Raw genomic sequence first — 14,889 nt, 5'->3', positions numbered from 1 at the left:
AGAATCAGAACGCACGACTTGCTCAATGGTAGGCGTCGTAAGAGTTTTGGAATACATGATTCGTCACGATAAGTCATTTGTATGTTTTCCTGGCTCTGACACTGTTAGCTGTGAAATAGGATAGGAATAGTTCACTAGTACTCACCGGTTGTTCTGCTGGTCCCTCGCCGATAAGCAGTCAACAACAAAGTGAGTCTTGCAAGTATCGCGCCACGAGACGGCGCTAGTAATCGTGTCGTTGACTTCCATTTTTATCAAGCTATACCACCGCTACTATGATGTCTACTAGGTTCGTCTTCAACAATGTGCTCAATTACCTAACTTTTAGGACTTCATACTGGGCGTGCTTCCCTTGGATGTAAGTATTTACTGGCATGCAATGTACTTATGAGCATCAATGTCTATCTCAGAGACATAGATTACTCTTCATGGTGCATCCAAGAGTAGCGTCGAATCAACTGTTGCCTTTTCAATGTGTAAGCTTTCCAAGAGCTCAGGCATGTTCCGGCATGTGAGTAACAATCGAACAATTTTAATTGAACACGAATTCATCATTCAAATTTAATGGTCCGTTGCTCTGAGAGCCTGGTGTTCTGCTCTCGAAAAGAAGTCTTGCCAACTGCCAGGCACAGCTAATTCGGCCAAACCGGTTGGTAGAATTCGGCTCGGCAATTCTGCCGCAACGCATGTGTGTCAATCACGGTTGAACGTTCAATGTTCAACGCCCAAGTCGATCGTGCCCACGTAACGCTGCATGAAAAACCCATGACGCCATACGTTCCCTGCCATGGCGACGCTCCTTTTATACTTATGTTCACTTCAGAAATACTCATTCTAGATACGAACGCTATTTCCCCCTCACAAACTTTTGGCTTATTCGACCGTAATGCGTCTTCTTGCTGTGTTTGCGACTCTGCTCGCAGTGGCCGCCGCCAGCGGTCGTTTGATGACCATGCAAGAGATGAACGAACACCGAATCGAGGCAGCAAAACGTTGGCAGACTAGTGGCTCTCAGAATGTAAAGAGCGGCGGTGTTCAGAATATCACATTCACCAACCCCAAGGCTTCAGGTGACTGAAATGCTACAAGTAAATATCTAATACGTTTGATTCATCTTCGTCCAGAATTTTACGTCGATGGCAAATCCCTTCCTCTTGTTGACTTCGACGTTGGTCCTAGCTGGGCGGGTCTTCTGCCCATCAGCAACAGTCCTAATGAGACTCGCAAGGTGTGTACCTGAGTAGTCTATGCACGTCCTTCAAGGGTTGATATCAAGGACATCAGCTCTTCTTTTGGTTCTTCCCTCCCGGCCCCCAAGGGAGTCTTGATGATTTGATTTTTTGGTGCGTCATCAGAAGCGGTGTGCTCTAAGCTCTTCGCTGCTGGCCTGACATGGCTTACTTGAAGGACGAATGGTGGACCTGGCTGCTCCTCCCTCGCAGGTTTGCTGCAAGAGAATGGGGTAAGTCTCTGTGTTGACGACAAGACTCATCTATAACTGAGATGTTTGAAGCCTTTCACTTGGTCCTGGGGTCAGGCAGCACCAACGGTGAACCAACACAGCTGGACCAACCTGTCCTCCGTCCTTTGGGTGGAGCAACCAACCTGTCGGCACGGGATTTTCCCAAGGAATCCCGGACGCACAGAATGAGGATGATGTTGCTGCTCAACTCGTCGGCTTCATGCAGCAGTTCCTTGAAGTCTTTGCGGAACTCAAAGGTAAAAAGCTGTATTTATCGGGTGAAAGTGTAAGTTCTCAGAGACTCCAGTAAAACATCATACTGACTATATTCAGTATGCTGGAATGTACGTGCCTTGTGAGTCAGCAGTCATCTTCTTTGAACGTAACTCTAAGACAAATGAAGATATCGCAAACTATATCTACGAGAACCCGAGTCGGCTAGACCTCTCGTTGCAAGGGATATGGATCAATGATCGTAACTAACATTTTGACTTGCCCTGTCTCTTCTCAAGGGCTTATACGTAAAGCCAGCTATAATCTCGTGGCTTGTGGTGCAACAGGAAATCCCTGCATTGGACTTCGTGAAAAAGCACGCTAGTCTCTTCTCTTTTGAGTCTGTTCATTTCACTCGGACCTAGTTCGCAGGTCACTCACCGATTGATATCTAGTCAAACGTACATGGACCACCTCGACAAGATGGCCGCGACGTGCAATTACACTGGCTACATGGATAAGTATGTGACATACCCTCCAAAAGGACTTCTTCCCCTGCCAGGAGACTCTACCGATTTTGCTCAAGGCTGCGATATCTGGACCGACATTTGGTTTAGTGCGCTGATGATCAACCCCTCTTTCAATATGTATCGCATCTGGGACACTGTGAGTCGAAGAAGATATCAATTAATACCATATTAACTTCTTTTCCTTTGAAGTATCCGCTTCCGTGGGATGTCCTAGGTTTTCTGTAAGCCATTCAATGATCGATTCAATGAAGCCCAGCTGACGCGGATCCAGAGACATGCAGTCTCCAATCTACTATAATCTAACAGACGTAAAAGAAGCTATCCACGCTCCCGTGAATACCGACTGGTTTGCATGTAGTCCTGATGTCTTCGAAACTGAAGATAGCAGCTTGCCCCCTGCCTTCACTGTATTACCGAATGTTATCGAGAAGAGCCAGCGGACCGTCATCGTGCGCGGCCTCGCAGACTTCAGGCTCATTGCTGATGGGTATGACTTCAGTTTCGACCCTGATCCTCGTATATTCTGACGCAATGTCTCGATGATTTAGAGACAGAATTGCTATTCAAAAGCAAGTGCGTTCTTGATCGTGATTGTATCATTTTAATCGATGGGAATCATTTGTAGCATGACCTGTGCGTGACTAGTAATGTTTGATGTGCACCATGATTCACTCGTTATATTTCAAGGGAATGGTCTGCAAGGATTTCAGACGCCTATCGCCAATGACAGCTTCATTCTCGATGGCGTGGGTGCCTACGGGTCGATGCACTCAGAACGAGGACTCACTTATTATGAGGTAGCCTTGAGTGGACACATGTGAGTTTACTGCAATTCGCAGAGTCTCTTTGCTAATTTTTGCTGTACTAGGGTGCCACAGTTCGCGCCAGTAGTAAGTCGACAGTGCGACTCGCGCCGTCTGACGTAGATACTGATAATTTCAGGCCTCCTTCCAGATTATGCAGTACCTGATGGGATTTAGAGACACTCCTTAGATAAATACGTATTTCTCATATCACATAGTATTGCAGGTAGTGTTACTGGTGAACTGAACTCAGTTTTAACTCGAAAATGTCATAGGCTCAGGCAGTTCGTTACAACCTGGTTTTCGTAAATGAGGCGATGCAGCAACCCAATTTGTCTAATTACGCGCCAAGATGAAGTAGATAGTTTCTAATTATCTTGAGCGCTTACTTGCATGAGGCGCCAGCCTCTGGGCCAGTGGTCATTTCTCATCTACTGACTATTACCTGTGAATTCGAACCTATCGCACACCTGTACACGACATCCGAGTTTCGGAGGACCACAACTTCGCTTGCAGCACAACTTCTCCATTGCTTTTGTCTCTTGTTGATCAAGCTCTTCGGCAGTTGGTTGATGTCCTTCGTTCGTGTTGGCATAGGTGATGGTGAACTTGAAGAAGACATGATTGAGGAAAAGGATGTCGAACGTCGGATATCAACATTGATGCACGATAGTCGTCGTGCTGCACGAGTCTGTACTTGTGCAGCACAAGTACAGACTCGTGCAGCACGACGACTATCGTGCATCAATGTTGATATCCGACGTTCGACATCCTTTTCCTCAATCATGTCTTCTTCAAGTTCACCATCACCTATGCCAACACGAACGAAGGACATCAACCAACTGCCGAAGAGCTTGATCAACAAGAGACAAAAGCAATGGAGGAAGATTGCAAGGATGCTAGAAGGGAGTTAGAGTGTTATGAACGTGAGCCACTGACACTCAATGCAGGCGAGCGTGTCACTGATCTTGTGCGTCATTGGGAGGTAAGCACACTGCCTCATTTTCGAAGCGAAGCGAAGTCAGTTCAAACTGAGTTCAGTTCACCAGCAACACTACCCAGACATGTCACCCAGACTTTGGGGCGGAGTCTGTGCAGACTTAACACAGACCGGCCATTTCCTACATGCGCCCTCGTGTTCGTACAGGCTTGCGTCTTGGCGCCAATCTCAACAAATTCATAATTCAAATTGAATATCTTGTTGCTCTGCTGAGCCTGTAGTTCTGCAAGGTTCTGCTCTCGAAAAGAAGTTCTGCCGACTGCCACAAATAATTCAGCCAAACCGGTTGGTAGAACTCGGCTTGGATATTCTGCCGCTTGAACGCACTCATTCCCTATTAGTGATGTGCATGGCCCGGCTTCAGGCCGTGGGCCAGGCCAGGCCAGGCCAGAATAGGCCAGGCCAAGCCAGGCCAAAGATCATGGCCTGACCACGGCTTTGGCCTGGCCTGAGGTACTGAAAAGCCAAAGCCGGCGGCCCAGGCCGTGGCTTTGCGTGCTTAGTCAGCACGGTTACCAACCAATTTGCTTCTCGGAACTCCCCTTGTGGACTATGTCGCTATCATGTTGGTGAGTTGCAACATCTGTGCATCATTATAACTTACTTTTGTGTCATAGGTGTATTTGTTGTTAGCAACTCGTTTGCCTGTCAAGTGGCCGAGTCAACTGTGCCTCGCAACTCCCTCACAACTCTCTCGCCACATAAACCAACCATAAAGTGAGTGTATTTTTCGGCGCTAGAGTCCAAATGACCCAGCATGTCGAAGGCCGAAGGATCCGAGATGGGTACGAGGCGAGAGTGATTCTGTGCGAGCACAACCAAAGCGGGACAAGTGAGCAACACTTTGACATCGGCTCGTGCTTGTCCATATTGCAAATCTTTATTTCTATGATCCGCTAATTTTTCATGTATCTATCCCTAGTTTACAAAGTACTTGCTCGTTACAGTGTCATGCACCCCCAATTGATATTTTTCACCACATTCTGTCCCTGCCTAGTACTAGCCTCTAATGGTCAGCACAATCCACACAGACAACGAAGATGAACTTCGTGTTGTTGCGCGCCCGGTGCGCAAAACGAAACCTACAGCAGCACTTCTCCAACATTCAGAGAAGGCAGCCATCCCTTCCCAAATGAAAGCAATCAACGACTTCCGTGCTGCTGAAGCTGCAAAACTCGCCACTGAATGCCAACTAGTTGCTGCCGACCAAACTGAAATCTCTCCTGCTCCCGAGAACAGCAAAAGGGTACGGAGTGAAGGGATTTTTGACACTGACATTGAAAAGAGTGACGACGAGCATGAAAATGCCCGTACAAATCCAAAATGTGAGTTCCTTCGCATCTGTAAATGTATTCATTTTGATTTGAAAACAGAAAAACGAGTCCGTCAAGCCACTGTAACGGAAGATCGTGATGATGACCATGATGACGAGTGTGAAAATGCCCATATAAATCCCAAACGTGAGTTCCTTTGCTTTTGTCAATGTGTCCATTTTGTTGATTTGAAAACAGCAAAACGAGTCCGTCAAGCTGCTGTAATGGATCAAGAAGATGTCGATGAGGATGGAATTCTTGCCGATATTGATGTCCAGCCAATTACTGACCCTGGTCCCTCACGAGAGGATAGGACTCGCGACCTTGATAGATTTTTCGGTAAACCTTTTGAGCGCACCGGTGCTAATGGAATAGTGAAAAAGCATCGTAAATGCACCGCATCAGCAATATCTCACATTTCCTTTTCGGTCTGATTCATATTATTGCTCTGAAAAAAGTCGCTAAGTAAAAAAAGGAAACCTCTGATGTTACTGATTCTACTGATTTCACTTTTTACAAACTTGGTTCAAATCAATATTGTAGTATAAGACGCGAAAGTGAATTAAGTGCGGTAATACATTTTTTTTTGACAAATATGTTAGTATGCGATTGGTAACAATAAAAGATGAATATACTTCGCGCACGGGTCTGGAACAAACAGACACTCTCAGTTGTGCCGCGTGCGCGCGAAGGTAAACGTGTACTACTCGAAGTAAGTAAAGGTGAATATGTGAAACTGTGAGTACCTCACCTCAGCCGTGCATGCGAAGGCCAACATCTGAGGTGCGAACCGCTGAACCAGAGTCTTGTGTGGTGCGATTGGTTAGGTTGGGCTGTCCCTAGAGTGTTAACTCTAGGAGGGACAAAAGTGTGGAAGCCGCTCACCCATATAAGACCGATTAATGTGGCTGGTGTGGATGGCGGAGCTTTGAACAGAAGTTGAATTTCGCACGTTTAGGAATAAGCGTGTCGATGCAACCTTTTTGTTATTCACCAGAAGAATGCTTACTACTCGCGGCGTTACCCGCCTCTCACATCTCAGAAGTTGTTGCCTGCCATTCGCAGACTGTGAGTGTGCTGATCCTCCTTCAAGCTCAAGCCATGCTGATAGTAATACCCACCTCTCGGAAGTCGTTGCCCACCGTTTGCAGACTGTAAGTGTGCCGATTCTCCTTCGAGTTTAAGCCATGCTGATCACAGTCCTTTCCCACCAGTCGCAGGTCTGCAGCTTACCTCCCACTTCACCAGCGAGGCAACAGCGAAAACTTGGATCTGTCAGCATCACGGCGTTTTGTACCATTCAAGTTTTTACTGCCGCCACCTTCATATTGCTCTTCATCGTAGTATTACAGTTGAAGTTTTGTTCACTCGCAATTTCGACTGCTTTGTCTAACAGTATTCGCTCATTTTCTAAATCCTATTTTAATTGACTTTTTGTCGTGTTTCATTACTTCACTTATTGTACTGAATGATCACTTTTTCATCTTACTACCAGAGCGATAAGTGAAATTAAGACGAAAATAAGAGATCGACTGGTCTGAATAAGTCAGTGTTTGCTTATCCAGCGCTCCTACTTATTTGTGCTTATTAAGTCATTTAAGCACATCAAGTAAATGTGAGAATTTCCTGATGCGTTTGCCCGTATGTCGTCTCACCTTTGTGTTGTCTTTATTATAAACCTTGAATGTTCTACTTGCAGGGGTCACTGTATCATTGTGAACGAGCCAACTACACTACGTCGACATGCCGAAGCTCGATTTGCGGGGAAATATAGGAAATGGGCCAAGGCCAATTCATTCACGTCGAAATTGCCTGGTGATGTTGCCGCTGAAAAAAAGAAGGTCGCGCAAGCACAGCAAACCATTGATGCGCATGTGACAGAGCGCAAGATTTCGGAACGGGTCATCCCTTACTCTGACCAGTTGTTTCGAAAAGCTGCAATTGAGTGGCTCATTGCAACAGACCAGGTATGTTAGTATCATAAACTACTACTACACTATGCTAATGAGCCTTCTCCACAAGCCAATTCAGGCTCTCGAACATCCAAGGTTCAAGGAGATGGTGGATGTTGCCTCCCGTGCAACTCAAGGCGTCAAAATCCCGGGGCGAAAAGCCACACGAGCAGAGATCATGCGAATGTTCAAGAACCATCTAACTCGACTCAAGAAGAAACTTATGTTCCACCTGCTGGAATGAGCACGATTCAGTGGTGGGGTGTGAGTATATCATTGCTACTCTAAAACTCGTTACTGATGTTAATGTTGCTTAAGATCAATGCACCGAGGTACCCAACGTGGGCATCACTCGCACGCGACTATCTCTCCATCATGACATCGTCTGTCTCAAGCGAGCGAGCATTTTCGCAAGGCGGAATCACAGTCAGTAAACGACGGAAACGGCTCAAAGGTGATATAGTGGAAGCGCTCCAAAGTCTTAAATGCTCACTACGCAATGATCTTTTGTTTCGCGAGGCTGGGCCATCATCACTTGTCGAAGAAGAATTCAATGACTCTGACACCGAAGCTGATACTATATCGGAGAAGGAGGGTGATGTCGCAGATGACGAACGGGGTTGGGACACATTCATTTTGGATGACGAGAACAACATTGATGATGATATGTCTGTATCTGAAATGTCAGATTACTAGCCTAGAGTAGTTTGCAAATGTATTTTTTGACTTTTTGCTGCTATGAGCCGTGCTTGGGCCAAAGCCAAGCCGTGGCTTTGGCCTGGCTCTGGCTGACGGCCTGGCCTGAGATTTTAGAAAGCCAAAGCCACCTCAAGCCAGGCCAAAGCCGTGGCTTTCAGGCCAAGCCGGGCCGGCACATCACTATTCCCTATGGCGACCTGCCTCGTATACATGTGGTTTGTCTGAATGTTCGTTGCAGGAATACTCATTTTAAATACGACTCGCTATTCCCCCCTCACAAACTCTTGGCTTATTCGACCGTGATGCGTCTTCTCGCCGTGTTTGCGACTCTGCTCGTAGTGGCCGCCGCCAGCGGTCGTTTGATGACCATGCAAGAGATTAACCAACGTCGACTCGAGGCAGCAAAACGTTGGCAGACTAGTGGCTCTCAGAATGTAAAAAGCGGTGGTGTTCAGAATATCACATTCACCAACCCCAAGGCCTCAGGTGACTGAAATGCTACAAGTAAATATCTAATACGTTTGATTCATCTTCGTCCAGAATTTTACGTCGATGGCAAATCTCTTCCTCTTGTTGACTTCGACGTTGGTCCTAGCTGGGCGGGTCTTCTGCCCATCAGCAACAATCCTAATGAGACGCGTCAGGTATGTACACGAGCAGTTTATCCACGTCCTTCAAGGGTTGACATCAAGGACATCAGCTCTTTTTTTGGTTCTTCCCTCCCGGCCCCCAAGGGAGTCTTAATGATTTGATTTTTTGGTGTGTCATCAGAAGCAGTGTGCTCTAAGCTCTTCGCTGCTGACCTGACATGTTCTACTTCAAGGACGAATGGTGGACCTGGCTGCTCCTCCCTCGCAGGTTTACTGGAAGAGAACGGGGTAAGCCTCTTTGTTGACGACAAGACTCATCTATAACTGAGATGTTTGAAGCCTTTCACTTGGTCCTGGGGTCAGGCACAACCAACGGTGAACCAACACAGCTGGACCAACCTGTCCTCCGTGCTTTGGGTGGAGCAACCTGTTGGCACGGGATTTTCTCAAGGCATCCCGGACGCACAGAACGAGGATGATGTTGCTGCTCAACTCGTCGGCTTCATGCAGCAGTTCCTTGAGGTCTTTTCGGAACTCAAAGGTAAAAAGCTGTATTTATCGGGTGAAAGTGTAAGTTCTCAGAGAGTCCAGTAAAACATCGTACTGACTTTATTCAGTATGCTGGAATGTACGTGCCTTGTGAGTCACCAGTCGTATTCTTTGAACGTAACTCTAAGACAAATGAAGATATCGCAAACTATATCTACGAGAACCCGAGTCGGTTGGGCCTCTCGTTGCAAGGGATATGGATCAATGATCGTAACTAACATTTTGACTTACCCTGTCTCTTCTCAAGGGCTTATACGTGAAGCTCAGCCTTAATCTCATGGTATGTGGTACAACAACAAATCCCTGCAGTGGACTTCGTGAAAAAACACGCTAGTCTCTTCTCTTTTAAGTTTGTTCATTTCACTCGGACCTAGTTCGCAGGTCACTCACTGATTGATATCTAGTCAAACGTACATGCACCACCTCGACGAAATGGCTGCAACGTGCAATTACACTGGATACATGGATAAGTACGCCACATACCCTCCAAAAGGTCTTCTTCCGCTGCCAGGAGACTCTACCGATTTTGCTCAAGGCTGCAATATCTGGACCGACATTCATGACAATGCGCTGATGATCAACCCCTCTTTCAATATGTATCGCATCTGGGATACTGTGAGTCGAAGAAGATATCAATGAATACCATATTAACTTCTTTTCCTTCAAGTATCCGCTTCCATGTGATGTCCTAGGTTTTTTGTAAGCCATTCAATGATCGATTCAATGAAGCCAGCTGACGCAGATCCAGAGACACGCAGTCTCCTATCTACTATAACCTAACAGACGTAAAAGAAGCTATTCACGCACCCGTGGATACCGAGTGGATTGAATGCACCTCGACCAATGTCTTCCCCAACGAAGACAGCAGCTTACCCCCTGCACTCACTGTATTACCGAGTGTTATTAAGAAGAGCCAACGGACCGTCATCGTGCACGGACTCGCGGACTTCATCATCATGGCTGATGGGTATGACTTCGGTTTCGACCCTTATCTTCGTATATTCTGACGCAATGGTTTGATGACATAGTGCCAGAATTGCCATTCAAAAGCAAGTGCGTTCTTGATCGTGACTGAATCACTTTGATCAATGGGAATCATTTGTAGCATGACCTGTGTGTGACTAGTGATGTTTGATGTACGCTACGATCCATTTATCATATTTCAAGGGAATGGTTTGCAGGGATTCCAGACGCCTATCGCCGATGACAGCTTCATTATCGACGGCGTGGGTGCCTACGGGTCGATGCACTCAGAGCGGGGACTCACTTATTACGAAGTAGCCTTGAGTGGACACATGTGAGTGCACTGCAATTTGCAGGGTCTCGTTGCTGATGTTTTCTGTATTAGGCTTCCAGAGTTTGCGCCAGTAGTAAGTCGACAGTGCTGTCATGCAGACGCTGTCTGATGCAAAACTGATAATTCCAGGCCTCCTTCCAGATTATGCAGTACCTGATGGGGTTTAGAGACACTCCTTAAAAAATACTTACTTCCCATAGTACATAGTATCGCAGACAAAGTTGAGTTGGACGAGTGCCACCGTCTTGCCAGCCCTGAATCACAGCCAACGCGTGGGATTAAGTGTCCGAGTCGTGCTTGCCCCTGACGGTCACCAAAGCTCAAGCACTCACGTTCTTGTACCACCTTGGTGTCTAACACATCCCAATAGCAAAGTTTTATTATCATTTCTGTTTTGATCATGCCTGCCACAAGGACAACATCGCGCTCAAAGAAGCGTGCCAGTGGCATCGATAAACATAAGACAATAACCTCAAGGGCTACCATAGTCGTGGAGGAAATGCAGGACCTGGCAGACTGTAAGCGCAGATGACATTCGACTCCATAGCCCATGTCAAATGACTCTCGTGGAACTGTCTTCATAGGCAACATTCATTATCCGTCAAGCGAAAATGAACGCAAAACCTTCAAGACGCGCGACGGCAAGGCAAGCAGCATGCATTGAGACTGCCCAAGACTATTCCTTAGTCATGATGCTTCTCCCAGCGCGTTACTCCGCATCAATGGGCAGTATACGATTTCACCAGAACGATTCCTTGCGGTCGTGTTACGACGTACAAGGACATCTGCGTCGCTCTTGGGCAAGGTTCGCCGCGATCAGGTGCGCGTCTAAAACGCAATCCCTTTGTCTCCTCTCACAATCTCGTTTTCTAGTTGGCTCTGCGCTTCGAAATAACCCGTTTGCACCATTTGTGCCTTGCCACCGCATCATCGCATCAAATATGTACATTGGTGGATTCTTCGGTGAATGGGGCACTGGCGCAAACGCAAGGGGTGGACAGAAGAACACTGGGTTACAGTGCAATAGAAAGATGGAGATGCTTGCAAAAGAGGGGGTTACGTTTTCCATGGAAGGGTATCTTACAGATGATTCTCAGCTTTGGATTGGGAGAGGCTGAAATGGCTTCCTTGGTAGTTATGTATGATGCCACCGAAGTAGGCTACTCTTGGGTATCACCGGTTCACCATCAACGTCCGCCAAAACAATATAAATGAATAATTGGCTGTAGAGGTTCGACGAGCCTGTGTTTCTGAGATGTATTACTTATATCATCTCCTGGTCTGCGTGTTGGATTCAATCTAGGACGAAATAACACAACAAGCATTCATATCAAAGTTCAACTTAAAATGTCCGCAATTATACAAGGCTGGAGGCGAGCTGTTACGGTGCTTGTGAGTTTACAAGAGGCTAAACACTATTTAGTAGCCTCGGCCAGCCTGCAGAAAACCAGATTAGCAATACATAACAGAATGATGTTCAGGAACAAACTCACTCCGCGTGAGGGTCTCCCGCTGTTTCCTTGCATACTTCCCTGTACATGCCCCGCGATGCTGTTTCCACGCCCTCGTCCGCGCCCTCGACTATTGAACCCGCGCCCTCGACCATTGCCTGTCAAAATCGATGCTGACTGGTTCGAGGGGCCATGGTTCAAAGACTGCGTGTGCATGGGAGGACCTTGTCAACACGCAACAATTAGCAACGCAAAGGCAGCTATGAACAAGACAAATACGCACGGGGCGGTACAGGCGGAGGCGAGCGTTGGGTTCCCCATTCAGGCGGGGAATAAGGCCGTGGAGAGTGGGAACCACCAGGATGAAGTTGTGTTGGTGGAATTTGGCGTTGGCAATAATCTTGCACGAGTGGATTTGGTACGGGGTGGGGATGTGCTGGTCTATTCGTTGCTATGGAAGATCCACAAGGTGCACCAGAATTTGAAGTTGTGCGCGAATGTTCGACACGGGGAAGAGAGGCGGGATCGTGCGGGCGCACGTTGGAATCAGGCCCATGGTATCCAGGTCCACCTATACCGAAAGGCTCCCTCTGCGGTATGAGTGAGGGGAGGGAATCGAGGGGTGAAACACGGGGATGACTCGGAAGATTGTGTTGTTGAACAGGGCGTTGCGGCCATGACGAGACGGGTGTCGCTGAAGCCGGGAGCGGAGAGATAGGTGCGGCGCTTGGGCTCACCTCCACGGAAGGCATTTGGATGACTGAAGGACTTATAGAGGAAAACCCTGACGCATGCTGCGGAAGGTGTGACAATGTCTGTCGAGTGAGATCGCCAGCCAGATAGGCCACAGCAGCGGATGATGGAACAGAGGAAGAAACCTGAGACGATGGCCTGGCAATGGTATACGAAGAGCTTGGTTGCTGATAGGACTGTTGGGTACGCTTATCCAAGCCGGGCGGACATTCAGGCTTGGTTGACATCGGAGGAGATGGCGGTGGCACAGATGAGAGTGATGAACGATCGAGGACAGGATTGGTGGCCTCAGGAGGGACTAGTCCGGTATTCTGTACACTGCTTGTTTGAGGACTCTGCATCTCATCTTCCAGCATATACGGCGGAGGTGCCTCGTCTACCACTGCACCTTCCTCTTGTGCGGCCCAATCATGGTATGCTCTTTGAGCCTCGTTCAATTGCTCCGTTTCTTCCTTTGCAGGTGTCGTTTCCTCATATCTGGGACGAGTGGCCCAATAATCCTGTAACTCCTTGACGGGAAATGACTCGTGTAACATATGGTCACCGCGTAGGGATTCAGCAGCGAAACCAGCTATGCGCATATACCAGTCTGACGGAAGCGAGTGGCCATCGGCGTCGAGCGCTAAAAAATTGAATTGTGAATGAACCGGGAGTTGCTTTGAAGAAGAGACTACGGGCATGAATGCCGTGCCTTCATCATATTCGTCCCACATGGCACCGTAGATGATGCGCACCCCTGCGTGTCGGGCGGCGTAGATTTGTTTCCAAAGAAAGTGGCCCCCGTTGCGCTTTATTCCATTGAGTCCCCATTGCCCGCGAGAGAGATTGTAGCCCTGTAGAACAGAAATGATAAAGATAACGATAATAGAACGTGTCACTGGACCTACGCTGCCTCCAGGGAGCACTACGGGTATATAATCCACTCTTTTCCCCCCTTCGTCTCCTCTTCGCTTCAGAAAATCGAAGTCCTGCTTGACTTTCTCATTCCCCCAGCGTTCCGCTTCCTCTTCGTTCCCGTAACGCCCTATGGTCCAGGGACTTAGCGCGTCAAATTCTTCTGTCCAAACCCGCAAGAATTCGGGGTCTGGGTCACTATCAGATGTTGATGTGCGCCAATGTCCAGGTACGCCAGCCATAAGATAAGCACCACCTGGTGTGAAGGAACGAAAGAAATTGACAATAGATCTGACAACCTGTGGAGAGTGGTTTCTGTGATTGAATCCAAAACCTGGGCTACAGATGAGCCAAACGACCATAATCATACTTTATGCGAGCATACCCCACAGAGCGATGACCGGCTTGCCTTTCTCCCGAAGGTAATTTGGGCTGTCTAGGACACACTTGTCACGTATTAGATGCATCCAATCTTGCTCGAGCACCCGTTGGATCTTGTCTGGGTGAACACCCGAGACATCATACCTTAAGATGCGCAGTCAATACCGGCCAGACTGAGTTGATGAGTATGCGCACATTATGGCAAAGACCCTTCCCTCTGCTTCAGCAGCCTCTCTGACACGATCGCCCACCTCATCTCTGATCTTCCTGATTGCTGCGGAGCCCGCCTCCACGTCACATTGGGTTGCGAATCGTTGCAAAAACGCGCCATCGACGCCATGTAATGCCATCCAGTGAAAGTGGCGCCTCACCGTCTTTGAGTTTCGCGAAGAGAAGAGAAATACGGGCTCTCCGTCTGCATTTTGGAGATCTGGAGCGGGAAACAGCTCGGATGGGGAGTATTCGGATACATCTGGCCATAGGTCTGTATTGGGGTGTCCACCACCCGAGATCGGTTTATCGAACCAGTGCATCCATCCGTGGTGGTTAGGATCCATGGGTTCGCCGTCTCCATTGCATGTGAACCTGCAAAAGTAGTGTTCAGCGCGACACTCTATCATCCATCCGCAAGTTTAGCTACAGAGGCACTTATTGGCCCTTGTACTTGCATCTCAGTGATAATTAACTATTGAACGCACCATCCTTGGTATCCGACTAGAAATTTATCTTGTATTGTCTTTGGATTTGCTCTGTGGTGAGGGTAATAAGTAACATCGCTATTGTTCGAGTCGATCGGCGGGGGTAGTAAGGTTGAGCCTACCTCTTGAGGATTCGTCCTTCTAGCTCTTGCCCTGACATGGTAAGGAAAAAAGATCACTGAGTAGATGTACTAAAGTCTGAGAACTGCGGATGGGGTACTACTGCTTTATATATGTAAATGCTACAAGGAGACTATTCGGAAGATGGTTATCCTTTCCTGTACATCCTGTTGTATGCACTGTT

The 14,889-nt window shown here is 47.7% G+C and overlaps 6 protein-coding genes across 6 annotated transcripts; 5 read left to right on the top strand and 1 right to left on the bottom strand.

Annotated features, from left to right (window-relative positions):
* Nucleotides 1–421: 421 nt before the first annotated feature.
* HD556DRAFT_1505886 (Alpha/Beta hydrolase protein) lies at nt 422–3,198 on the top strand (the record flags this gene model as incomplete). The annotated part of the gene is made up of 15 exons (XM_041309032.1): nt 422–1,070; nt 1,125–1,228; nt 1,285–1,343; nt 1,408–1,462; nt 1,514–1,591; nt 1,647–1,748; nt 1,796–1,937; nt 1,994–2,075; nt 2,131–2,341; nt 2,395–2,426; nt 2,477–2,692; nt 2,754–2,778; nt 2,916–3,022; nt 3,074–3,095; nt 3,148–3,198. The coding sequence occupies exons 1-15, from the start codon at nt 887–889 to the stop codon at nt 3,196–3,198; spliced, it is 1,470 nt and encodes a 489-aa protein (XP_041164302.1). The 5' UTR covers nt 422–886.
* Nucleotides 3,199–5,017: 1,819 nt separating this feature from the next.
* On the top strand, nt 5,018–5,755 carry HD556DRAFT_1439172 (uncharacterized protein; the record flags this gene model as incomplete). Its single annotated transcript, XM_041305931.1, has 3 exons — nt 5,018–5,318; nt 5,382–5,468; nt 5,520–5,755. The coding sequence occupies 3 exons, from the start codon at nt 5,018–5,020 to the stop codon at nt 5,753–5,755; spliced, it is 624 nt and encodes a 207-aa protein (XP_041164301.1).
* A 1,203-nt stretch (nt 5,756–6,958) lies between these two features.
* On the top strand, nt 6,959–7,603 carry HD556DRAFT_1026372 (uncharacterized protein). Its single transcript, XM_041295919.1, has 3 exons — nt 6,959–7,288; nt 7,344–7,537; nt 7,592–7,603. Exons 1-2 carry the CDS (start codon nt 6,965–6,967, stop codon nt 7,515–7,517), a joined length of 498 nt encoding a protein of 165 aa, XP_041164300.1. The 5' UTR covers nt 6,959–6,964; the 3' UTR covers nt 7,518–7,537; nt 7,592–7,603.
* Nucleotides 7,604–8,274: 671 nt separating this feature from the next.
* On the top strand, nt 8,275–10,588 carry HD556DRAFT_1230256 (Alpha/Beta hydrolase protein; the record flags this gene model as incomplete). The annotated part of the gene is made up of 14 exons (XM_041297334.1): nt 8,275–8,458; nt 8,513–8,616; nt 8,673–8,731; nt 8,796–8,850; nt 8,902–9,132; nt 9,180–9,201; nt 9,250–9,321; nt 9,379–9,460; nt 9,516–9,726; nt 9,779–9,810; nt 9,854–10,107; nt 10,279–10,408; nt 10,460–10,481; nt 10,538–10,588. The coding sequence occupies 14 exons, from the start codon at nt 8,275–8,277 to the stop codon at nt 10,586–10,588; spliced, it is 1,509 nt and encodes a 502-aa protein (XP_041164299.1).
* Nucleotides 10,387–11,667, top strand: HD556DRAFT_1342389 (6-O-methylguanine DNA methyltransferase). The gene is made up of 4 exons (XM_041302149.1): nt 10,387–10,926; nt 10,993–11,054; nt 11,114–11,228; nt 11,282–11,667. Exons 1-4 carry the CDS (start codon nt 10,809–10,811, stop codon nt 11,524–11,526), a joined length of 540 nt encoding a protein of 179 aa, XP_041164298.1. The 5' UTR covers nt 10,387–10,808; the 3' UTR covers nt 11,527–11,667.
* Nucleotides 11,445–14,889, bottom strand: HD556DRAFT_1026340 (uncharacterized protein). The gene is made up of 8 exons (XM_041295918.1): nt 14,708–14,889; nt 14,586–14,636; nt 14,083–14,472; nt 13,892–14,031; nt 13,500–13,840; nt 12,143–13,445; nt 11,902–12,083; nt 11,445–11,845 (listed from the first exon to the last, which is right to left on the bottom strand). The coding sequence occupies exons 1-8, from the start codon at nt 14,743–14,745 to the stop codon at nt 11,828–11,830; spliced, it is 2,463 nt and encodes an 820-aa protein (XP_041164297.1). The 5' UTR covers nt 14,746–14,889; the 3' UTR covers nt 11,445–11,827.

This window comes from Suillus plorans (assembly GCF_016647745.1).
Source record: "Suillus plorans strain S12 chromosome Unknown HD556scaffold_9, whole genome shotgun sequence".
NCBI lineage: Eukaryota > Fungi > Basidiomycota > Agaricomycetes > Boletales > Suillaceae > Suillus > Suillus plorans.
Note: the sequence above shows the minus strand (reverse complement) of the source record. Positions and strands in the feature narration are given on the sequence as shown.

Bases quoted from the DNA above. Each gene is read 5' to 3' on its own strand.
- HD556DRAFT_1026372 (XM_041295919.1), top strand. From the start codon at position 6,965: ATGTCGTCTCACCTTTGTGTTGTCTTTATTATAAACCTTGAATGTTCT. The intron at 7,289-7,343 runs GTATGTTAGTAT...CTTCTCCACAAG, and splicing joins GGCTCATTGCAACAGACCAG to CCAATTCAGGCTCTCGAACA.
- HD556DRAFT_1342389 (XM_041302149.1), top strand. From the start codon at position 10,809: ATGCCTGCCACAAGGACAACATCGCGCTCAAAGAAGCGTGCCAGTGGC. The intron at 10,927-10,992 runs GTAAGCGCAGAT...CTGTCTTCATAG, and splicing joins AATGCAGGACCTGGCAGACT to GCAACATTCATTATCCGTCA. The intron at 11,055-11,113 runs GCAAGCAGCATG...TGCTTCTCCCAG, and splicing joins TCAAGACGCGCGACGGCAAG to CGCGTTACTCCGCATCAATG.
- HD556DRAFT_1026340 (XM_041295918.1), bottom strand. From the start codon at position 14,745: ATGTCAGGGCAAGAGCTAGAAGGACGAATCCTCAAGAG. The intron at 14,473-14,585 runs GTGCGTTCAATA...CTACTTTTGCAG, and splicing joins CTAGTCGGATACCAAGGATG to GTTCACATGCAATGGAGACG. The intron at 12,084-12,142 runs GTGCGTATTTGT...CGTGTTGACAAG, and splicing joins GCCTCCGCCTGTACCGCCCC to GTCCTCCCATGCACACGCAG.